This window comes from Lampris incognitus, chromosome 7 (genome assembly GCF_029633865.1).
Source record: "Lampris incognitus isolate fLamInc1 chromosome 7, fLamInc1.hap2, whole genome shotgun sequence".
In the NCBI taxonomy this organism is placed as follows: Eukaryota; Metazoa; Chordata; class Actinopteri; order Lampriformes; family Lampridae; genus Lampris; species Lampris incognitus.
This window is the reverse complement of record NC_079217.1, coordinates 55,069,629-55,089,774: the sequence shown is the minus strand read 5'-3', so window position 1 is coordinate 55,089,774 and position 20,146 is coordinate 55,069,629. Positions and strand designations below refer to the sequence as shown.

Below are 20,146 nucleotides of genomic sequence, written 5' to 3'. Positions count from 1 at the left end.
AGATCACAACATAAGCAGAAGTGTTGGCCAACGTAAACAACAGCTACGTGTATATTGACATTTTGTTTAAACAAAGCAACTTTGAAACCCTATGTGACCTCCAGAAGTAGGAGAAAGAATGGCTTTTACTGGGCTTAAACCTCAACAGCCTCTTTTCTGCAGCAGTTTTTTTTTTCACAAAAAGTTTGGCTGTTTTTTTTGGGGGGGGGGGGGTGTTGAACCTGATTTTCCTCCCCTCTACCTGTGCCTAGTTTCTTGTGTTTTCATTTGAAATTGATGAATACATAAAAACACAATTCGATTGTGTGAATTATTAGATTTTTACACCGGAAGCATTAAAAACCTGCTGACCAGAATCTCTTGAGACTAATTCATTCCAGTCAAGTATGTGAAACCCTACAACTGCACTTACACCTTTTATTGGGTGTGTCTTACTCAGCCAGTGCATCTGAAAATCTAACATGCTTACCTTAAAGGGAGACTTGTCCATAAATAAGTCACATAAAATCACAACGTCCATGGACGAAAAAAATGCAAGAGTGAGTAGTGAAGATGTATGAATTTCTCAGTTACGCCGGGAGAGGTCTGGCTCTGTTTTCACAACAGATGGGGGGACATGGGTATGGTGCTTCCATGATCTGAGATTGACCAGGACACAGTTGGGGATGTCATTAGGAGTGTGTGTGGGTGGGCTTGTGTGTGTTGGTTTGTGCATTGACTGTGGAAGCTGATCAACCCTAAAAGGTTTCCAGCAGCCAATCAAACAGGCTGGATAGAGACCCACCCTCATCTTCCTCTTTCTCGTGGAGCTCACAAAACTGAACCACTGCACGAAACAGGTCAGCAATCCGCCACGCCTTCTGGGACAGCAGGTGGACCACTCTCTGAAACTAAAGGGGAAAAAAGTAAATAAATAACAGAATAATAATAAAAATCAATAAATAATAAAATAGATGTATAAAAAAATCCAACTAGATCTTGTATGCAAAAGAGTAATGCAACATGGCATTAATATTGCATGAAAACTGGATGGCATTTTGCACAAATTTGAACCAATAATGTATTAATATCCATCCATTATCTGAAGCGCTGCTCTTAGGGTTGCAGGGATGCTGGAGCTTATCCCAGCAGTCATTGGGCACCAGGTGGAGAGACACCCTGGACAGGCCACCAGGCCATCACACAGGGCCACACACACACACACATTCATACCTAAGGGCAATTTAGTATGGCCGATTCACCTGACCTACATGTCTTTGGACTGTGGGAGGAAACCGGAGCACCCAGAGGAAACCCACACAGACATGGGGAGAACGTGTAAACTCCACCCGGAGGATGACCTGGGACAACCCCCAAGGTTGGACTACCCCAGGGCTCGAACCCAGAACCTTCTTGCTGTGAGGCGACTGCGCTAACCACTGCACCACTGTGCCACCCATGTATTAATATGACTTATTAAAATCTATCGTTGAATTGTTCTATCAATTGCTTTATTATTCCATTGTTCAATCATTCTATTATTTAGTTTCATCTATCTATCTATCTATCTATCTATCTATCTATCTATCTATCTATCTATCTATCTATCTATCTATCTATCTATCTATCTATCTATCTATCTATCTATCTATCTATCTATCTATCTATCTATCTATCTATCTCTGTCTGTCTGTTTGTCTGTCTGGCTGGCTGGCTGGCTGGCTGTCTGTCTAGCCAAGAAACTTTGCCTGTCACAAAATAACACATTTTCTTTTGACATGGCTCAACAATGAATAAATAATGCACATGTAACCGCATTTAAGAATACGCGAGCGCGCGCACGCACGCACGCACGCACACACGCACGCACACACACACACACACACACACACACACACACACACACACACAAGCACAGAATAAATCTATAAGAGGTAAAACTACAACTGTGCCCATTTTAATCTGTTCAGGGTGATGCTCACAGAGGCAATAAAAGATTTTTTGTAGATGTTTTTTTCCGGGCCAGTGAGACTTTGTAGCATCAACCTGATGGCAGTAACTGGAGGGATTGGTGGAGGGGGTGAGTGGGCTCCTGCTTGATCAGTGTGGCTTTCCTGATTACTGATCGAGTGTGTACAGTTCAGATAGGGGAGTTTTGGGTGAACCAATTATTTTGCTGGTCTGATTAGTTGTGCAGGAAAACCAGCCACTGAGGATGCATAAGCCAGTCAGTGCATTCTTAGTGCCGGTCTCAAGCCCGGATAAATGTTGTACACTGGGTTGGTGTGCTGGGGAAATGAAAAGGAGGTGTCTATGTCTATCCCAACATATTTAAATGATTGTACTTGTTCCACCAAGCTGGCCTTCGCTACTGAGGGGTTGGAAAAGAGGTGGTTTTTGTGAGTCTGTTTCTCTCTGCTCCCACAGCACAGTTCCTTGTTCTTGGTGATACTGAGCTTGAGGGAGCTTTCCAGAAATGTCTGGACCAGGCTGTTTACTGCCTGATGGTACTCAGACAGAGAGCACTGGTGCCAGTTAGGTGGGCCATTAGGGCCATGTCATCAACGTACTTTAAAAGTTTCATCCTTCACTGCTGCATGAGAAGTTGGTGTAGACAGAGAAGAGAATGGGAAGATAAAATGCAGCCTTGGGGGTGCCCTGTGATTAAAATCAATTTACTGGATTTAAAACCATTTACAAGCACCTGTTGTAGCATGTCCTGTAAAAAAACTCTCAATCCATAAAACCAGCAGATCCTCTAGGTCAGGGGTCAGGAACCTTTTTGACTGGGAGAGCCATAAAAGCCAAATATTTCTAAATATATTTCATTGAGAGCCATATAGTATTTTTAACGTATAATAAATTAAATATGTCTCACTTTTAATGCGACTTCTGGTGCTGCATGGTTTTGCTGATGGCCTTGTAGTCTGGTTCATACGTGGTGAGGTTGAGCTTCATGCAGGCGTTGAGGCTTCCATCAGTTAAACGTGAGCGTAGGTTGGTCTTAATGTTCCTCATATGCGAGAATGACTGCTCACATGCATATGCAGAGCCAAACATGGTCAATACGGCAATACTCACACGCTGCATTGTGTGGTATGTCACAGGAAGCTCGTTCCAAGTTTTAAGAATCAGCTGGTCTTCAGGTTGAAAATTTTTAATTTCTGTCCCCTTGTGTTCCCTCGCCAGCTCTGCTCGCTGTCGCGCAAGACTTTCCAACTCTCCATTAAGTGACTTGAACTTACTCATCCACATGTCTGATGCCTTCAGGTCAGCAACTTCCAGCTCAAAGTCTCCGATAGAGACCCCGGGGATGCATGTCAGGTCGATTTTGTCCACTGCACACTCATGTGGATGAGTGATGAACTTGAAAAGACCAGTGCGCGCACGAAATTCTCCAAAACGTGCTTTGAATGATTGCGGGAGATTGGACGTAAAGCCAGCTAGCTGCTGGAGATCCAGATGTTGAGTGGAGTCACTTGCTAAGCATGCATCTCTAAATTGTTGCAGTCTTTCAAAGTGCAGAAGACGACCTGTTTCAATGTCCCTGAGAAAGACTTCCAGCTTGCTTTCAAATGCAAACACTGCTTGTTGAAGGGATGAGATTGTATTTCCAATACCTTGCATTTTCACATTGAGCTGGTTCAGATGGCCAGTTATGTCCACGAGATAGCGAAACTGCGGGAGCCAGTCAGTGTTGTCTAGCTCAGGATGCTTGACGCCTTTCATTTCAAGAAAAGTCCGGATTTCACTCAGGCAAGCTGCAAAACGGCTGAGCACCTTCCCCCTTGACAACCAACGCACGTTGCTGTGTAAAAGCAGACCGGGATAATGATTCCCAACTTCTTCTAACAGAGCTTTAAACTGGCGATCATTTAAAGCTCGGGCAACAATAAAGTTGACCACTCGAATGACCAGCGACATCACCTCCCCAAGCTCCTGGCCACACGTCTGAGTGCAAAGCGCCTCCTGGTGCAGGATGCAATGAAAACTTAGGATGGCGCTCTTTTCATGTTCACGGAGAAGCGCTGCAAATCCTTTGTTCTTCCCCAGCATACAGGGTGCACCATCAGTACAGACAGAAATAAGTTTATCCATCGGTACTTTTTTTTCTTCAGCAAACTCCATGAAAGACGTGAATAAATCCTCTCCTCTTGTTGTCCCTTTCATTGGCAAAACAGCCAAGCTTTCCTCACGCAGTGTGTCACCTGCAGCACACCTGGCAATGATACTGCACCGAGATAGATGGCTAACGTCTGTCGACTCATCTAACGCGAGAGAAAAGTATGTCCCGGCCTTTATGTCCGTCATTTGTGTTTCCTCGACTTGATTTGCCATCATGATGCTACGATCGTGCACAGTTCTTGCTGACAGGGGCATGTCTTTTATTCGTTTGATTATCTTTTCTTTAGTTGGGAAGTCATCAAGCAGTTCATTGGCCACATCAAGCATGAATGTTTTGGCATACTCGCCATCTGTGAATGGCTTTCCATTCCTTACTATTGCCAAAGCCCCCGCAAAGCTAGCGGAATTTGCTTGGTCCACACACGTGGTTGCTGCTGACTCGTCTGCACTCTCCGCTGTAGCTCCTCGCGTGCCCTTTTCCTGCTGGCCCCCGCTGGAGATTTCCATGCAAATGAAGCTAAACTAGGTGGCTATCTGATAAAATTGATTTCTTCACCTTTACAATGACCCGGACATGCTCGCGAGCCATTGGTTCCCGACCCGACCCACGGGTGACACCGTGACCCTCGAAATTTATCTTCAAAACTAATTTCTGTGGACTTTAAAATGAAACGGTATTATTAAGAAATATCACAAGTATTTTAAAATCAGTTCCAAACTGATTTAAAAAAAAAAAATTTTTTTTCAACTCAAAATTCTCTGGGAGCCATATGCCGTCACCGGAAGAGCCATATATGGCTCGCGAGCCATAGGTTCCCGACCGCTGCTCTAGGTGGTGCAGTAGGGTGTTTGTGTGTACAGTACTTAAAGCAGAAGAGAAATCCATGAATAAAATCCTGGTGTAGGGTGTGCTGAGTCCAGGTGTCTGGCCACAGTCTCTAAAAGGGTCATACTTGCAGCCTGTAACCTGCATTTAGTTTTGTAGGCAAACTGGAGTGGATCCAGTCTCTGCCACCATGCTGGAGAGGTGGTCACACACTACTCTCTCCATGCATTTACACAGCACCAACGTCAATGTAATCATTCAGGTCGTTAGCATGTGTCTTTTTAGGGATTGTGATTATGGTGTATTCCTTTCACTGACTTAGAACACAGCCAGAATCCAGAAGGCACTGAAACAGCTTGGTGAAAACCCCACTTAGCTGAGTAGAGCAGTCTTTGAGCAGCCCGCCTCTGAGCCTGTCAGGGCCAGCTTTGTGTGGATTGGCTCTTCTCAGGATGGAGGTTACCAACTGTCCATCTATGGTGAGAGCTTGGTGGGATGGGCTGGGGAGGGTCCCGCTGGTTGACGTGCTACAGCTGTTTAACCGGCTGAAGAAGCTGTTGAGCTGCTCTGCAAAGGAGGTGGGATATGGGAAGTCATTCACTGCAGGATTGGGGGCTCTACCCATCATGATGTTTAACTCCTGCCATGCCTCCTTTGCATTTCCAGATATTAGTTTCTGTTCCACATTTTCTTTGTAGTGGATCTTGGTCAACTTGGCCTTCCTTCTGAACTCTTTCTCCAATTCCCTCACCCTGAGCTTGTCTCCTGGTAAAAAAGCCTTTTTCTCTTTAACCAGGTAGATTTTCATGCCCTTGTTGACCCAAGATTGTTGTTTGGATGAAGAATTATTTGTTTGATGGGAGTGACAGTGTCCTCACAGTATGAAATGCAAGAGGTCACTACATCGGTCAGTAAATTAAGATCACCACCACAATCATTAAAAAAAAAAAAAAAAAAAACAAACAAACAAACAAAAAAATTCCCCCGTCAGTCAATTCAAAACACCCCTTTAATGTTTCAGTGGCCTCTTTATTTCAAACTCGGACATTTTTGGTTTTGGGTACACCTCTTTGCGGTTGTGACCTGTACTTTGGCAGTAACAGAATGAAATTGGGGTCAGAATAACTAAGAGGAGGCAGGGGTTTTGAGATAAACAGGGACATTTCCAGGATTTGAGGACATTCGGGGCTTAGCCCGGACTTCTGTAAGGGGGTCAGGGGGGATCCTCCCCCAGAATTTTTTTTTTTATAAACAAGCTCTATTTTGATGCTTTTTTATGTACTCTGGCACCTTATTTACATTCAAAGTACATGTGTTAATCATTGAAAAATTTAAATGTGTACCTCAAAACTGTTGTTTACTCTCCAGATTAACATGAATTGTGATGTTAAAAATATTAATATTTGTTAGTAATTAGTATTAGTATTGAGTAGAAGCAGAATACATCACAGCTGCTATCATTAAACATTTATTGACATGGTACAGTACCAGACAAGAGAAAAAATAAGTTAAATAGATTTATGTTAACATTAGTTAGAAAAACTTCCAAGTCACCAGCAGGTCCCAGTAAGAGGCAACGCCAGATCACAGAATTGTGCAAAGAATTAAGGATGCTCAAGAAAAGGTGGCAGAAAGCAGATGATGGGGAAAAAGCAGCCCTGAACCAACTAAGCTCAGAACTGCAAAAAAACAAAAAAACCCTACTTCGCAATGAGACAATCTGGAAAAAAACAGAGAGGAGCATCGACAGAGGAAAGCCTTTTTTAACCACCCTTTCCAGTTCACAGCTGACCTCCTCGGATAGCCTAAAAGCAGGAGACAGATATGTTATAAAGACGAAGTGGAGAATAGTGTAGCAGCAGCATATGGGGCCCCAGTAGAGACATTCCACTGGGAGACTGTCCTTTCCAGCTGCCAACCCTCAAGCCATGCACCCCTTTCAACATTGCAGAGTTCACTCTTGATGAAGTAAGGGCAGTAGTGAAAAAAGCTCAAGCAGGATCTGCTCCAGGACCATCTGGCACCACTTACAAGGTCTACAAAAACTGCTCACGGTTATCCAAGCTTTTGCAGATGCTCTCGGAGAAAAAACAGGAACCCTGGCTCTGGACACTAGCTGGGGGCTTCCTTGCCCCTAAAGAACCTAACTCATTAAGACTTGACCAGTTTCAAGAGCTCTCCCTGCTAGACATTGAAGGGAAAATATTCTGGTCCATTATTGCTAAAAGACTAACATCTTATCTCATCGCCAATGAGTACATTGACACAAGTGTCCAGAAAGGAGGAGTCCCGGGGTACTCAGGATGTCTGTAGCATACATCGGTGATCAGCCAGGTCATCAAGGAAGCAAAGAGCAACAACAACACACTCTCAGTTGTATGGTTAGACCTCGCCAAAGCCTAACCAAGTGTACCTCACCAGCTGTTCTAAAATACATTGGAGTACTTCCAAGTACCAGCAGAAGCAGTCAAGCTTGTGACACATGACACATGGATTCGCTGAAAATGAGGTTCACTGTGGGAAATTTTACCACCAAATGGCAGAGGCTTGAGAAGGGCATCATGGCAGGATCAGAATCAGAATACTAGGATGCCACAATATCAGTCATTCTGTTTGTGGCTGCAATGAACCTACTACTAAATGCAGGAGGAATGCAATGTAGAGGGCCAAAAGCAGATGACGGACGGAATAAGACATCCGGCCTGCAGAGCATTCATGGATGATATTACTGTGATGACCCCATCGATCTAAGGAACACGGTGGAGCCTAAGCTCACTGGAGAAGATGGCTACATGGTCTTGGATGCATTTCAACCTAGGTAAATCTAGGAGCCCAAGTATCCTGAAAGGAAAGCTGACAAAAGAATCTTTACTATTCAAGGGGCTGACATTCCAACGATTCAAGAACAAGGAATCTGATGCTTTGGAAAGAATTACGACAGCACCCTGATGGAGAGCAGCAACCTCAAAGTCACCTTGGCTCAGCTAAACATCTGGCTCAAGATAATTGACAACAACCAGCTACTTGGAAGGTTTAAGGTGTGGTGCTTCCAGTATGGCATCATACCCAGGTTGCAATAGTCGTTCCTGCTATATGACTTCCCCATGTGGGGAGGCAATGGAGAGACTGTGCAGCAATTTTTTGCGAAGATGGCTGGGTGTCCCTCCAGCTTTCACCTCAGTCAACCTGTACAGCAAGACCTCCAAGCTCCACTTACCAGTCTCATCGGTGGTGGAAGAATTCAAAGCCACCAAGGCAAGAGCAGTCAGTACACTGCTACGGTCTGAGGATGAGAAAGTCAGACACACTATAACAAGACCATTAAGTGGGGCAGGAAGTGGAAGCCTCAGGAAGCAGAAGCGTACTGGAAACATCAGGATCGTTGGGATAGTCTGTCAAGGACGACTAGGACTTGGAAACTACAACGCCAAGAGATGGAGTAAGGCCAATGCCAAAGGCAAGAGAAGACAAGTGGTGCAGAGGGTCCGACAGGCAGCGGAAGAAGACTGCTGGGTATAAGCGGTAGGGCTCGCCTGCCAGGGACAGTGGACGCAGTGGGACCAAGCACTAAAATGATCAATGTCCTTGAAAAAACTCTGGGGTACCGACCAGGGCAAGTTGACCTTCCTCCTGCATGCTGTGGCTGACCTCTTGCCAACTCCAAACAATCTAAAGATCTGGGGCGAAGAAGACGACCCATCCTGCAAGCAGTGTGGAGCAATCCTTTGCATCCTGAATCACAGCTTGACTGGATGTCCCAAAGCTCTGGGAGAAGGCCGATAGAGGTGGAGGCACGACAAGGTCCTTGCAGAAATTGCCAAATGGACAGACCTGCAGAGGGTCAAAGTCAATAAACACCAGGTGTAAATGATTCCAAATAAGGTCTATTAATAAGGTAACCACCACAATGCGAATGCTCTGGCCACCTGTCCACCAAGGAATACCATCAAGAGGAGTAACTTGCAACATCCTAAGTAGCTCCTGCAGTTTCTGCTTGTAGCAAAGCAACTCTGATGTTTATTTCACCAGTTTATTGGAATATTAAATGTTCTTTCACTCACTCACTCACTCACTCACTCACTCACTCACTCACTCACTCACTCACTCACTCACTCACTCACTCACTCACACACACACACACACACACACACACACACACACACACACACACACACACACACACACACACATGGAGTTAGTTTACAGACCTGCATTTAATTGACAGGCTGTTGTTATGAAGACTATCGAACAGTCACACGTTACTTTTTTTTTTCGGGCTTCACATAGACTTAAATTTAAAATGATATTCGGGGCTACACTCAAAATGTTCGGGGCTTAAGCCCTGGCAAAATGACCTGGCGACGCCGATGAAGATAAATGCATTAGGAATGTTGCCATAGCACAAGTCCAGTATATTCTGTATTCTGGTGGGAGTTGTTACATATTGTTCTAGATTGGACAAATGCATGGTGATGTTGGATCTGATAAAATCCACCAGTAGAAAGACTGGTTGTTCACCAGTTTGGCTGACAGCTCTGTTATAACTGTCCGCTATGTGCTCAGCAGCTAGTGTGAAATCAGGCCCAGGTACATACTTTAAAATGACGGTGATCAGGGAGAACTTGTGAGGTAAATAGTGCGGTCTAAAGGACATAGTCATCAATTCATAGTGCTTACAGCACTCAGCCTCTCTCACCGTGAAGTTTGTTGTCCACTTTATTATTGATAGCCATACAGAGCTCTCTCCCAATCAACCATCTATCTATCTGTCTGTCTGTCTGTCTGTCTGTCTGTCTGTCTATCTATCTATCTATCTATCTATCTATCTATCTATCTATCTATCTATCTATCTATCTATCTATCTATCTATCTATCTATCTATCTATCTATCTATCTATCTATCTATCTATCTATCTATCTATCTGTCTGTCTGTCTGTCTGTCTGTCTGTCTGTCTGTCTATCTATCTATCTATCTTTTGTCAGCTTTCCAGCAGCTATGTCAACCTTGGGGGCCTTCTTTTCTTTGGACTTCTTGAAGTAGAGGACAGACAGGCCAAGCTCAGAGGCAGCGATCCACTGCAGAGCCATTCTCAGCTCTGAGTCCACACACTCCAGTTCCAGGTCCCAGTTCACCACCAGCAGTTCCCTGGGGCTACTACTGCCCACCCCTGTGAACATAACAGGTGAGAGAACATATTAAAGGTACAATCTTGATTATTGTTTTTGTTCAATTTACTGTCATTTATAGGGATGCTGTTGTAATCCCAGAGATGTCTGTCTGAGCACTCTAAATCCCTGAGATCCATTTGAAATCAGACAGAGCTGCCAGTGCTGGATGTATCTTCACCTTCTCCAGCACTAAACAAAACAAAACATGGTTGAACCTGGGTCTTAACCACTGATTTTGTTGTATGTGTTGGTACAGATCTTTTACACTCTTGATCTGCCATAGCTGCTTGGTTGCCACCACATCTTTACTTTTTTTTTCAAACTTGCCCCTACTCTCCTTTTTCTTTTACATTTGGCTGCTATGGTGAAGATGTAAAATGTGTGCTGTCATGTTCTTTTCAAAAGAAAAAGGTTCACAATTTGGATATTTGGGGATTCGGATTATCTTGTACTGTAGCTTTGATGGGCACCTTCGTTTAATGTGATAACACAAAAGTCTTAAAGTGTGTCCCAAGGACGAGATTAAATACAGGTGATAATCTCTGCATAGATGCTTGGAAGACAAGGTTATGGCCAGTTGACCAGTTACCGATGAATCTTAAACCAGAGTGGAGTGGTGCTAATTTTCAAGCAGCTAAATTTGAGGAAGAAAAAAAAATATCACTGACATGGAACATAGTTTGACTCACTCAGCAGCTCCTGGGGAATCATAGAAAAATCCAAAATCAAAGTGGAACAAAGGAAGTGTTCAAAAGATGTGTTGACAAAGTGTAAAGAAAAATAGCCAGTAGTCAATGACTCACACCCTTAGAACAACCAGGATTTCACTCCTATCTAAAACGACCATGAGCGGTCAAAATGACGGTCGGTTTTTAAACTCCATATTCTGTCGATATAAATATCCAGTTGAGATATTAATGCATTGCATATGTTAGTATGTCTGCCAGGAAACGACTCACACCAAAATTAACATTTTAGCAAGTATAGTGCTATTTTTTAAACAATTTAAACTTCAGAGAGACATGGTCGAACTTGAATAGCAAAATGGAAAAAGTGAAAATATCACCTGAAATACAAAACGGAAAACACATATTGCTGATGCTGATCTAACAAACGTAACAAGGCCTATAAAACGTGAAATGTAAAAAAAACAAACTGAAAATAACCATTTAAACAGTCCAAAACAACGACAGGAACTCAATAACTACTAAAGCGACCATGGGCAGTCACAATGACCGCCCCCGGTTTGTAAACTATATTCTGACAAGATAAATACCCAATTGAGATATCAATGCATTGCAATATGTTATGTCAATATGTTATTGTAACTTGCATGGATAAGTAGACACGTTGGTCCTTGACTAACGGGTCAGACCCTTTAGTCGACTAGTTAACGTTGTCGCTTGCGGTGTGGGAGCCATGGGTTCGCGTCCCGGCTGTGGCGGTCCCGGACTGCCCCCAAATTCGCTACATTGGTCTCAGAAGTGAGACCGTGAGGTCATCGGAAGCGCGTGCGCCCAGAAGCGTGAGGAAACTGACATGCTGAAGCCCGAAGGAGGGGGGGGTGCATGGATAAGTAGACACGTTGGTCCATCACTAACGGGTCGGACCCTTTAGTTGAGTGGTGAATTAGCGCCAGTAAACTGTTTATCTTGAGACGCTTATTATCTCATATCTGACGACTGCATTTCAATGAGCATCTTGTGATGTATTTTGTGTTTGTCTGCTCTGGACACTTCCCTAGGGTGCCGTTAGAGGGCGCCAGTGTTTATATATCGGGCATCACAGTTTTGGTTTGTCTTATTCTGCACTCTCTCTCTGGAATAAAGTCGGATCACAGCACAATGAAAGTCTGCTTCGCTCCTGTTATTTTATTACGTACTTCAAGTTTAGTACAGCGAAGTCGGTGACTTCCATCTGTGACTCTAACAAATTGGCGACGTTTAAGATTACCTGACAGACTACTCAGACTAGTAGCAAATGGACTGATGGAATTTTCGGGTCCAAACAGAATGACATCAGACCTATCATCATTAAATTTAAGAAAATTTTTGGACATCCAGGATTTAATGTCAGTGAGGCAAGCTGTGAGATTTAATAGGGCGCTAGGATCAGTGGGTTTTAGTGGCATGTATAACTGAGTGTCGTCAGCATAAAATTGGTAGAGCATGAATGACCTGGCCAAGGGGCAGCATGTATGTAGAGAAGAGAAGGGGGCCAAGAACTGAGCCTTGAGGGACACCACAACTCAACTGAGCCACTGAGGAGGTACAGTTACCCAGAACAACAGAAAAAGTTATGTTGGTGAGGTAAGAGTGTAATAAGTTAAGAGCCGAGCCCTTGATGCCAATCCAAGTCTCTAAGCGATGTAGGAGGATGTTGTGATCAACCGTGTCAAAGGCAGCACTTAAGTCCAAAAGAACTAAAATTGAGCAGTTACCTCTGTCCGCATTCAGCAGTAGATCATTAGTGACCTTAACTAGAGCTGTCTCAGTACTATGAAGTGCTCTAAAACCAGACTGGAAACTATTAAAAACAGTATTTGTGTTGTGGTTACACTGCCCCGAGCTGCCTCCCCGGCACGTTCAAGCCACTCCCCCAGCTCGGACGTGCCGGAAACATCCGAGCGCTCGGCTCGCGCTCTGAGGAGACGAGCGCTACACTGCACCAGGTGTTTGCCATCATCCATCGGGCACACCTGCGGCAATCAGGCAGCCCTCTACAAGAAGTCTCCCAGAACACCACTCCGTGCTTCGATGTACTGAACCCTGCGGTAAAGCTCTGACAAGCCCTCCAGCGTTCCTTGCATTCTGTTTATTCCCCAGTGTCTTATCTTCGTGTCTCTGCTTCCTCCCAAGACTCTCCCTCCGCGACTTCCACGGCTCCCCGCGTCTCCCTCGTCCCCAGCGACCTTCACGTTTTTCCCCGGATCTCTCCTGCGATCTCCCCCCTTGTCCCTCTACCTGGACCCCTCCTTTCGAACTCGACTTCCCGGATCTCGGACCCGGACTTCCTCGGACAACCCCTCTTGGATCACGGACTGGACTTTCTTGCCAGGTGCACGCACATCATTTCAGCACCTCCTGGTCATTTACATACCGCACCACACATAGGCAAAGAACACTCACACATAGTTATACACGCAAACCACGAGACACCACACATAGTTTATTCACACATCCCACTAACAGAACGTTTTTCGCACCATACATTCCCCTCCCACAATAAAACCACCTTTTTGGATTTTGAAGTCATCCTGCGTCTGTCTGCCTTGGGTTTCGCCACACGGGTCGGGCTCTGGTGCGTGAGCATACAAATTTGTGTTCATAAAAGAAATCAACTGAGAAAAAATTACTCTCTCCAGAACCTTAGATAAAAAAGAAAAATTTGAGATTGGCCTGTTGTTACTTAGGGACAGGGGGTCTAAATTAGGTTTCTTCAGCAATGGATGAATGCTGGCATGCTTAAAACTGTCTGGGAAAGAACCGGAGGCCAGAGAATTATTAAGAATTTGAAGAATAACAGGGCTGACAGTGGAAAATACCTCCTTGAGTAGCTTGGTGGGAATCATGTCTAGGATGCAGGAGGAGGAGCTCATATTGGAGACTGTGGTCTCCCTTCTCACGGACCACCGGCCATTGATGACAATATCGAGCCCCAGTAAAGCCATCCCGTCTATGGCAGCTGCGAGACTGCAGCGATGGGCCCTTATATTATCGGCTCACAACTACACTATCCATACAGGAGTGCAGCTGAACATGGAAATGCGGATGGCCTCTCACGCCTGCCATTGCAGGTGGATCACAAGGACAAACCAGGTTCTGTGGATACCGTGCTGTTACACCACCTGGACTCCCTGCCTGTGTGCAGCACAGATATTCATAAAGAAACAAGGTATGTCCCAGTGCTCTCTCACGTGATGGACATGGTCTTGTCAGGGCAGTTTCCAGTAGTCAAGGAACGGGATGATGCACTGATGGCATCCGGGCATGGTTAAAATAGAAGTCATTGCTCGCAGCTACTTCTGGTGGCTGGGGATTGACGCTCAGATTGAACAGTAGGTCAAAATGTGTCATTCGTGCCAGCACAAACCGAAGTCTCCTGCCCTGTCCCCGCTGCACTCGTGGCTGTGGCCGGGCATGCCGTGGCAGAGGGTACATGTGGATTTTGCTGGACCGGTGGAGGGGCATATGTTGCTAGTGGTGGTGATGCTCACTCGAAGTGGCTGGAAGTGAACTGATGGATTCCACCACAAGCTCATACTGTCTCCGGCAATGCTCTTCCTTTGCCGTCGGCTCCGCTCCCACTTCGACCTCCTCAAGCCAAGTGTGGCGTCCGTGGTGGGTCAGGCACAGACAGGCCGAGAGGGTCGCAGGACCCCATTCACCAAGGACAAAGACTTCACGCCTGGGGACTCTGTTCTGGTGCGTGATTATAGACGGGAGGAGGAGAAAATTTGAGGCTGTAATCGCTGCCACGGGTGCCTCAACCAAGTACTGAGTAAAGGGTGTGAATACTTTTGTACATGCAATATTTCAGTTTTTTATTTTTAATAAATTTGCAAAAATTTCTACAAAACCTTTTTCGCTTTGTCATTATGGGGTATTGTATGTAGATTGATGACAAAAAATGAATTTAATCCATTTTGGAATAAGGCTGTAACATAACAAAATGTGGGGAACGTGAAGGGGTGTGGATACTTTCTGGATGCACTGTACTGAGGGGACTCCCTGTAAATCACCAGCTTCAAAAAAAAAACTGTGTTTGAATGAAATAAGAAGAATGATACTGTTCAAATTCAAGATATTATTGGACCGCTCTCTCAACTTATCGACACATGCTTTGACGTTATGGAAAATATGATAGGCGATAACTCGCTGAAAATTGGGGGCCTACAGAAAACCACTGATTTCGCCTTTCAGGAGTTACAAGACATATAGAAGATGGTTGACATCATTGAAAACAAAACTTGTAACAAATAGGATAGTTATTCCTAGTTTGTGGTTTCGGGGAGCAATTAGAGTGTGACACAGACCGCGAATGACACTGGCTAGAGATGAAAGTAACTGAACTGTATGACTTAAGGATTGCTGTTAATAAAGTGATAAGTAAGCAAGTAAAGCTTTAACCATCCATTATGTAGAGTTAAGTAAAGAACGGAACAGAATGAAACATGGTGGCAGCGGTGTCAACCGTTTTAGTTGCCGTTTGATATGGACGGGTATAGCAGTGCAGCTAGCTAACTAATTAGCTTTGAGGGGTCGACTGGCTAACCACCCAACGCAACGGCGGAATGAAAAAAGGAAGAACAAAAAAACAGCTGACGTCGCGATGGAAGGACTGAAACCTCCAGCAATGCTTGCTTTGGACTCAAAACAACTTAGCAAAGGCAAGGAAGAGTTGGAAGGAGGAGTTTACATTGTACACGGACCTTACCATACCCGATGCAGAGGAAAGGACAAGAATCAAGCTTATTCCACTATCTCATAGGAGAGCATGGGAGAGAGCTGTTGAACACTGGCAGGTGACAGGACATCAGCGAGGAGAACAGTGAGCTCAATTGTGGTGCTGTTTGATGGACACTGTAATCCAAAGGTAAACGAGACTGTTGAGAGATACAGTTTTTTTATGAGAAACCAAGGATGAACAGAAAACGTTGACGGAGTTGTAATTTTGGAGACATTAAAGACTCGCTAATAAGAGACCGGATTGTGTGTGTCACAAATAGCTCTGCAATGAGGGAGAGATTACTCAGGGAAGAGCATCTGACACTTGAAAAATGTCTGCAAATATGTAGAGCTACAGAGCTGTCAAAAGAGAACAGCAAAACGATACAAGGACAGATAGTAGAGGAGGTGCATGCCCGGAAACAGACAGTAATGAAAAGCAAAGAAAACGAGATCTGCTGTAAGTTTTGTGGTAAAACACATGAGAGAAGCAAAAACGAATGCCCAGCCTTTGGAAAAAAAAAGTGTAAGAAGTGTGGGAAAGAAAATCACTTTGCTTTACAATGCAAATCAAGAGCAGAGAACACCAGGAAATATAAGCCAGTGCATGTTGTCTTACAGCAGGACAGTGACACATATGGGGACATTATGACCATAACAGAGGAGACTTTAAATCAAGTAGAACGGAGTCACAGCAATGGCCAACAACTATATGCAGGAATGATGATAGGCAAGAAACTAGTTAACTTCCAGATAGACTGTGGTGCTACCTGCAATGTGATTCCAGTACATCTCCTAAACACAGACACACAGCTGGAGCACACAGAGAAAGTGCTTGTGATGTATAATAAAACCAGGCTTAGTCCACTGGGTAAATGTAAGATCAAGGTCAGAAACCCCAGAAACAATAAATTGTACAGACTGGAGTTTCAAGTGGTGGACCAGAAAGCCATGGTCTGGGCAGGAAGGCCAGTGAAGCCATAAAGTTAATAAAGGTGCAGTACGAAGATATCCTGGCCATTGACAGCATAGAGGAGAGATGTGGCAGACACATGACGATGGAGAAAATCAAAACAGAATTCGAAGATGTGTTCACTGGGGATGGCTGTTTGGAGGGGGAATATCGCATTGAAATAGACAACAGTGTACCACCAGTGAAACTGCCAAAATGCAGAGTGCCAGTTGCTATGATGGCACCTCTTAAAGAGAAACTCAAGGATCTGGAGAAAAGAGGGATCATCACACCAGTAGAGCAGAGCACAGACTGGATAAGTAGTATGGTCTCAGTGACAAAACCGAATGGGAAGCCAAGAATCTGTATAGACCCAAAGCCACTGAATAGAGCACTTAAAAGGAGCCATTTTCCCCTACCTACGATAGATGACATCCTCCCAGAGATGTCAAAGGCAAAAGTATTCACAGTTTGTGATGTAAAGCATGGCTTGTGGCACGTCAAATTAGAGGAAGAGTCAAGCTACCTAACCACATTCTCCACCCCATTTGGCTGGTACCGTTGGCTGAGAATGCTGATGGGTATAAGTCCAGCACCAGAAGTCTTCCAAAGGAAGCTCATGCAGGAGCTTGAGGGCTTACCTGGAGTATACATCATAGCGGATGATGTATTGATCACAGGTGAAGGGGCGACACAGGAGGAGGCAAACAAGGACCACAACGAGAAACTCAGACGCTTTCTGACCAGGTGCAGAGAGCGAAACATCAAACTGAACACAGACAAATTCAAGCTACGATGACCAGAAGTACCCTAAATTGGACACCTGCTGACGACTGAGGGACTGCGGATTGACCCAGGAAAAGTATGTGCAGTCAGGGAGATGCTGAGGCCGACAGATGTAAAGGGGGTACAGAGACTGGTGGGTATGGTAAACTACCTGTCAAAATTCTATGATCGCCTGTCAGATGACTGTGAGATTTTGAGACAACTCACACACAAAGAGAACATGTGGGAATGGACATATGTACAGGAAGAAGCATTTCAAAGGCGGAAAGACAAAATAGCCAATGCACCGGTTCTGAAATACTACAACCAGGACGACAAGTTGACGTTACAGTTTGATGCATCAGAAACAGGACTGGGAGCAGCCCTGACACAGACAGTGCCCCACTGCCTCCATACGGCAGTGGGGCACTCACACCTACTGAGAGGGGATATGCCCAAATCAAGAAAGAATGCTTGGCAATAGTGTTTGGGATGGAAAAAGTTTCACCAATATACCTATGGCGGACAGGTGACTGTACAAAGTGACCATAAGCCACTGGAGAATATTCACAGTAAGCCACTTCTCAGTGCACCAAAGAGACTGCAGCGGATGCTACCGAGGCTGCAGAAGTATGACATCAGAGCAGAGTTGTAAAATCCAGGTCCAGAAAGTAAATGTCCAAACCGTGTATTTGCTCCAACCATGTTACTAAACCAGCTGATTTCATTAGCTAGTTTTCCATACCTAGTTGAGGAGTGCTGTTGACTAGAATCTGCTGGTGTAGTGCATGAGTGGAGCAAATACATGGTTTGGAATTTTACTTTCTGGACCTGGTTTTTACACCTCTGCATCAGAGTGATCTATGTACCAGGCCGAGATATGTTGCTGGCAGATATGCTGAGTAGGGCATACTTACCAGAGAGCACTAAGGGAGAAATTGAGACAGAGTTAAAGGCTGTGAACATGGTTAGCTACCTTCCCATTTTTAAAGAGAGACTGAGCTCAATTAGATCTGCTACGAAAGAGGACACAAAGTTACAGAGGGTGACAAACATGATTCTGATAGGGTGGCCACAGAACAAAAATGACATCCCACCAGACATCCAGCACTACCACTCATTCCAGGATGAACTGAGTTTTCAGGATGGCATAGTATTCGGGGGAGAGAGAGCAGTGATACCTGATGTACTCAGGGCTGATATCACTCATCGTATCCACTCCTCCCATCTTGGGAGTAGAAGGATGTCTCAGGAGAGCAAGGGAAAGTGTATACTGGCAAGGAATGAATGAGCACATAAAGACTTTCATCTCCAAATGTGACATATGTACACTACCGTTCAAAAGTTTGGGATCACCCAAACAATTTTGTGTTTTCCATGAAAAGTCACACTTATTCACCACCATATGTTGTGAAATGAATAGAAAATAGAGTCAAGACATTGACAAGGTTAGAAATAATGATTTGTATTTGAAATAAGATTTTTTTTACATCAAACTTTGCTTTCGTCAAAGAATCCTCCATTTGCAGCAATTACAGCATTGCAGACCTTTGGCATTCTAGCTGTTAATTTGTTGAGGTAATCTGGGGAAATTGCACCCCACGCTTCCAGAAGCAGCTCCCACAAGTTGGATTGGTTGGATGGGCACTTCTTTGAGCAGATTGAGTTTCTGGAGCATCACATTTGTGGGGTCAATTAAACGCTCAAAATGGCCAGAAAAAGAGAACTTTCATCTGAAACTCGACAGTCTATTCTTGTTCTTAGAAATGAAGGCTATTCCATGCGAGAAATTGCTAAGAAATTGAAGATTTCCTACACCGGTGTGTACTACTCCCTTCAGAGGACAGCACAAACAGGCTCTAACCAGAGTAGAAAAAGAAGTGGGAGGCCGCGTTGCACAACTGAGCAAGAAGATAAGTACATTAGAGTCTCTAGTTTGAGAAACAGACGCCTCACAGGTCCCCAACTGGCATCTTCATTAAATAGTACCTGTTAGAGCCTGTTTGTGCTGTCCTCTGAAGGGAGTAGTACACACCGGTGTAGGAAATCTTCAATTTCTTAGCAATTTCTCGCATGGAATAGCCTTCATTTCTAAGAACAAGAATAGACTGTCGAGTTTCAGATGAAAGTTCTCTTTTTCTGGCCATTTTGAGCGTTTAATTGACCCCACAAATGTGACGCTCCAGAAACTCAATCTGCTCAAAGAAGTGCCCATCCAACCAATCCAACTTGTGGGAGCTGCTTCTGGAAGCGTGGGGTGCAATTTCTCCAGATTACCTCAACAAATTAACAGCTAGAATGCCAAAGGTCTGCAATGCTGTAATTGCTGCAAATGGAGGATTCTTTGACGAAAGCAAAGTTTGATGTAAAAAAAATCTTATTTCAAATACAAATCATTATTTCTAACCTTGTCAATGTCTTGACTCTATTTTCTATTCATTTCACAACATATGGTGGTGAATAAGTGTGACTTTTCATGGAAAACACGAAATTGTTTGGGTGATCCCAAACTTTTGAACGGTAGTGTAGGTCAGTAGACCCTCTTCCTACCACAGACACTCTATTGGAGCCGGTGATAATGGACAACACACAAGGACTGATGCACAACAGACAGAGACAGAAGTATTACAACCGCACAGCAAAAGACTTGGACCCTCTTAAAAAAGGTGGCAGTGTGAGAGTTCAACCTTTTGAACCACCTAAGGTCTGGAGATTTGCAAAGGTGATAAAAGCAGTGGGCCACAGATCATATGAGGTGTCCTGAGAAGGAATGGTCATTATCTCAGACGCAACCACTGCACATCCGCCATGTCTACACAGATAGGGACCGAGAGACACACACCAAGAGCGGACGAGGTAGATTGGCGTCAAGCAGGGGACCT

At 44.5% G+C, this 20,146-nt stretch overlaps 1 protein-coding gene across 1 annotated transcript in view; it reads right to left on the bottom strand.

Moving 5' to 3' along the window:
* Positions 1–737: 737 nt before the first annotated feature.
* Positions 738–20,146, bottom strand: part of sphkap (SPHK1 interactor, AKAP domain containing) — a 94,341-nt gene continuing 74,932 nt past the window's right edge. Inside the window, exons 12-13 of the mRNA XM_056282894.1 lie at positions 9,936–10,099; positions 738–890 (exon numbers count right to left, since the gene is read on the bottom strand). Coding sequence (XP_056138869.1) covers positions 738–890; positions 9,936–10,099 — 317 coding nt within the window. The remainder of the gene's footprint in view (positions 891–9,935; positions 10,100–20,146) is intronic.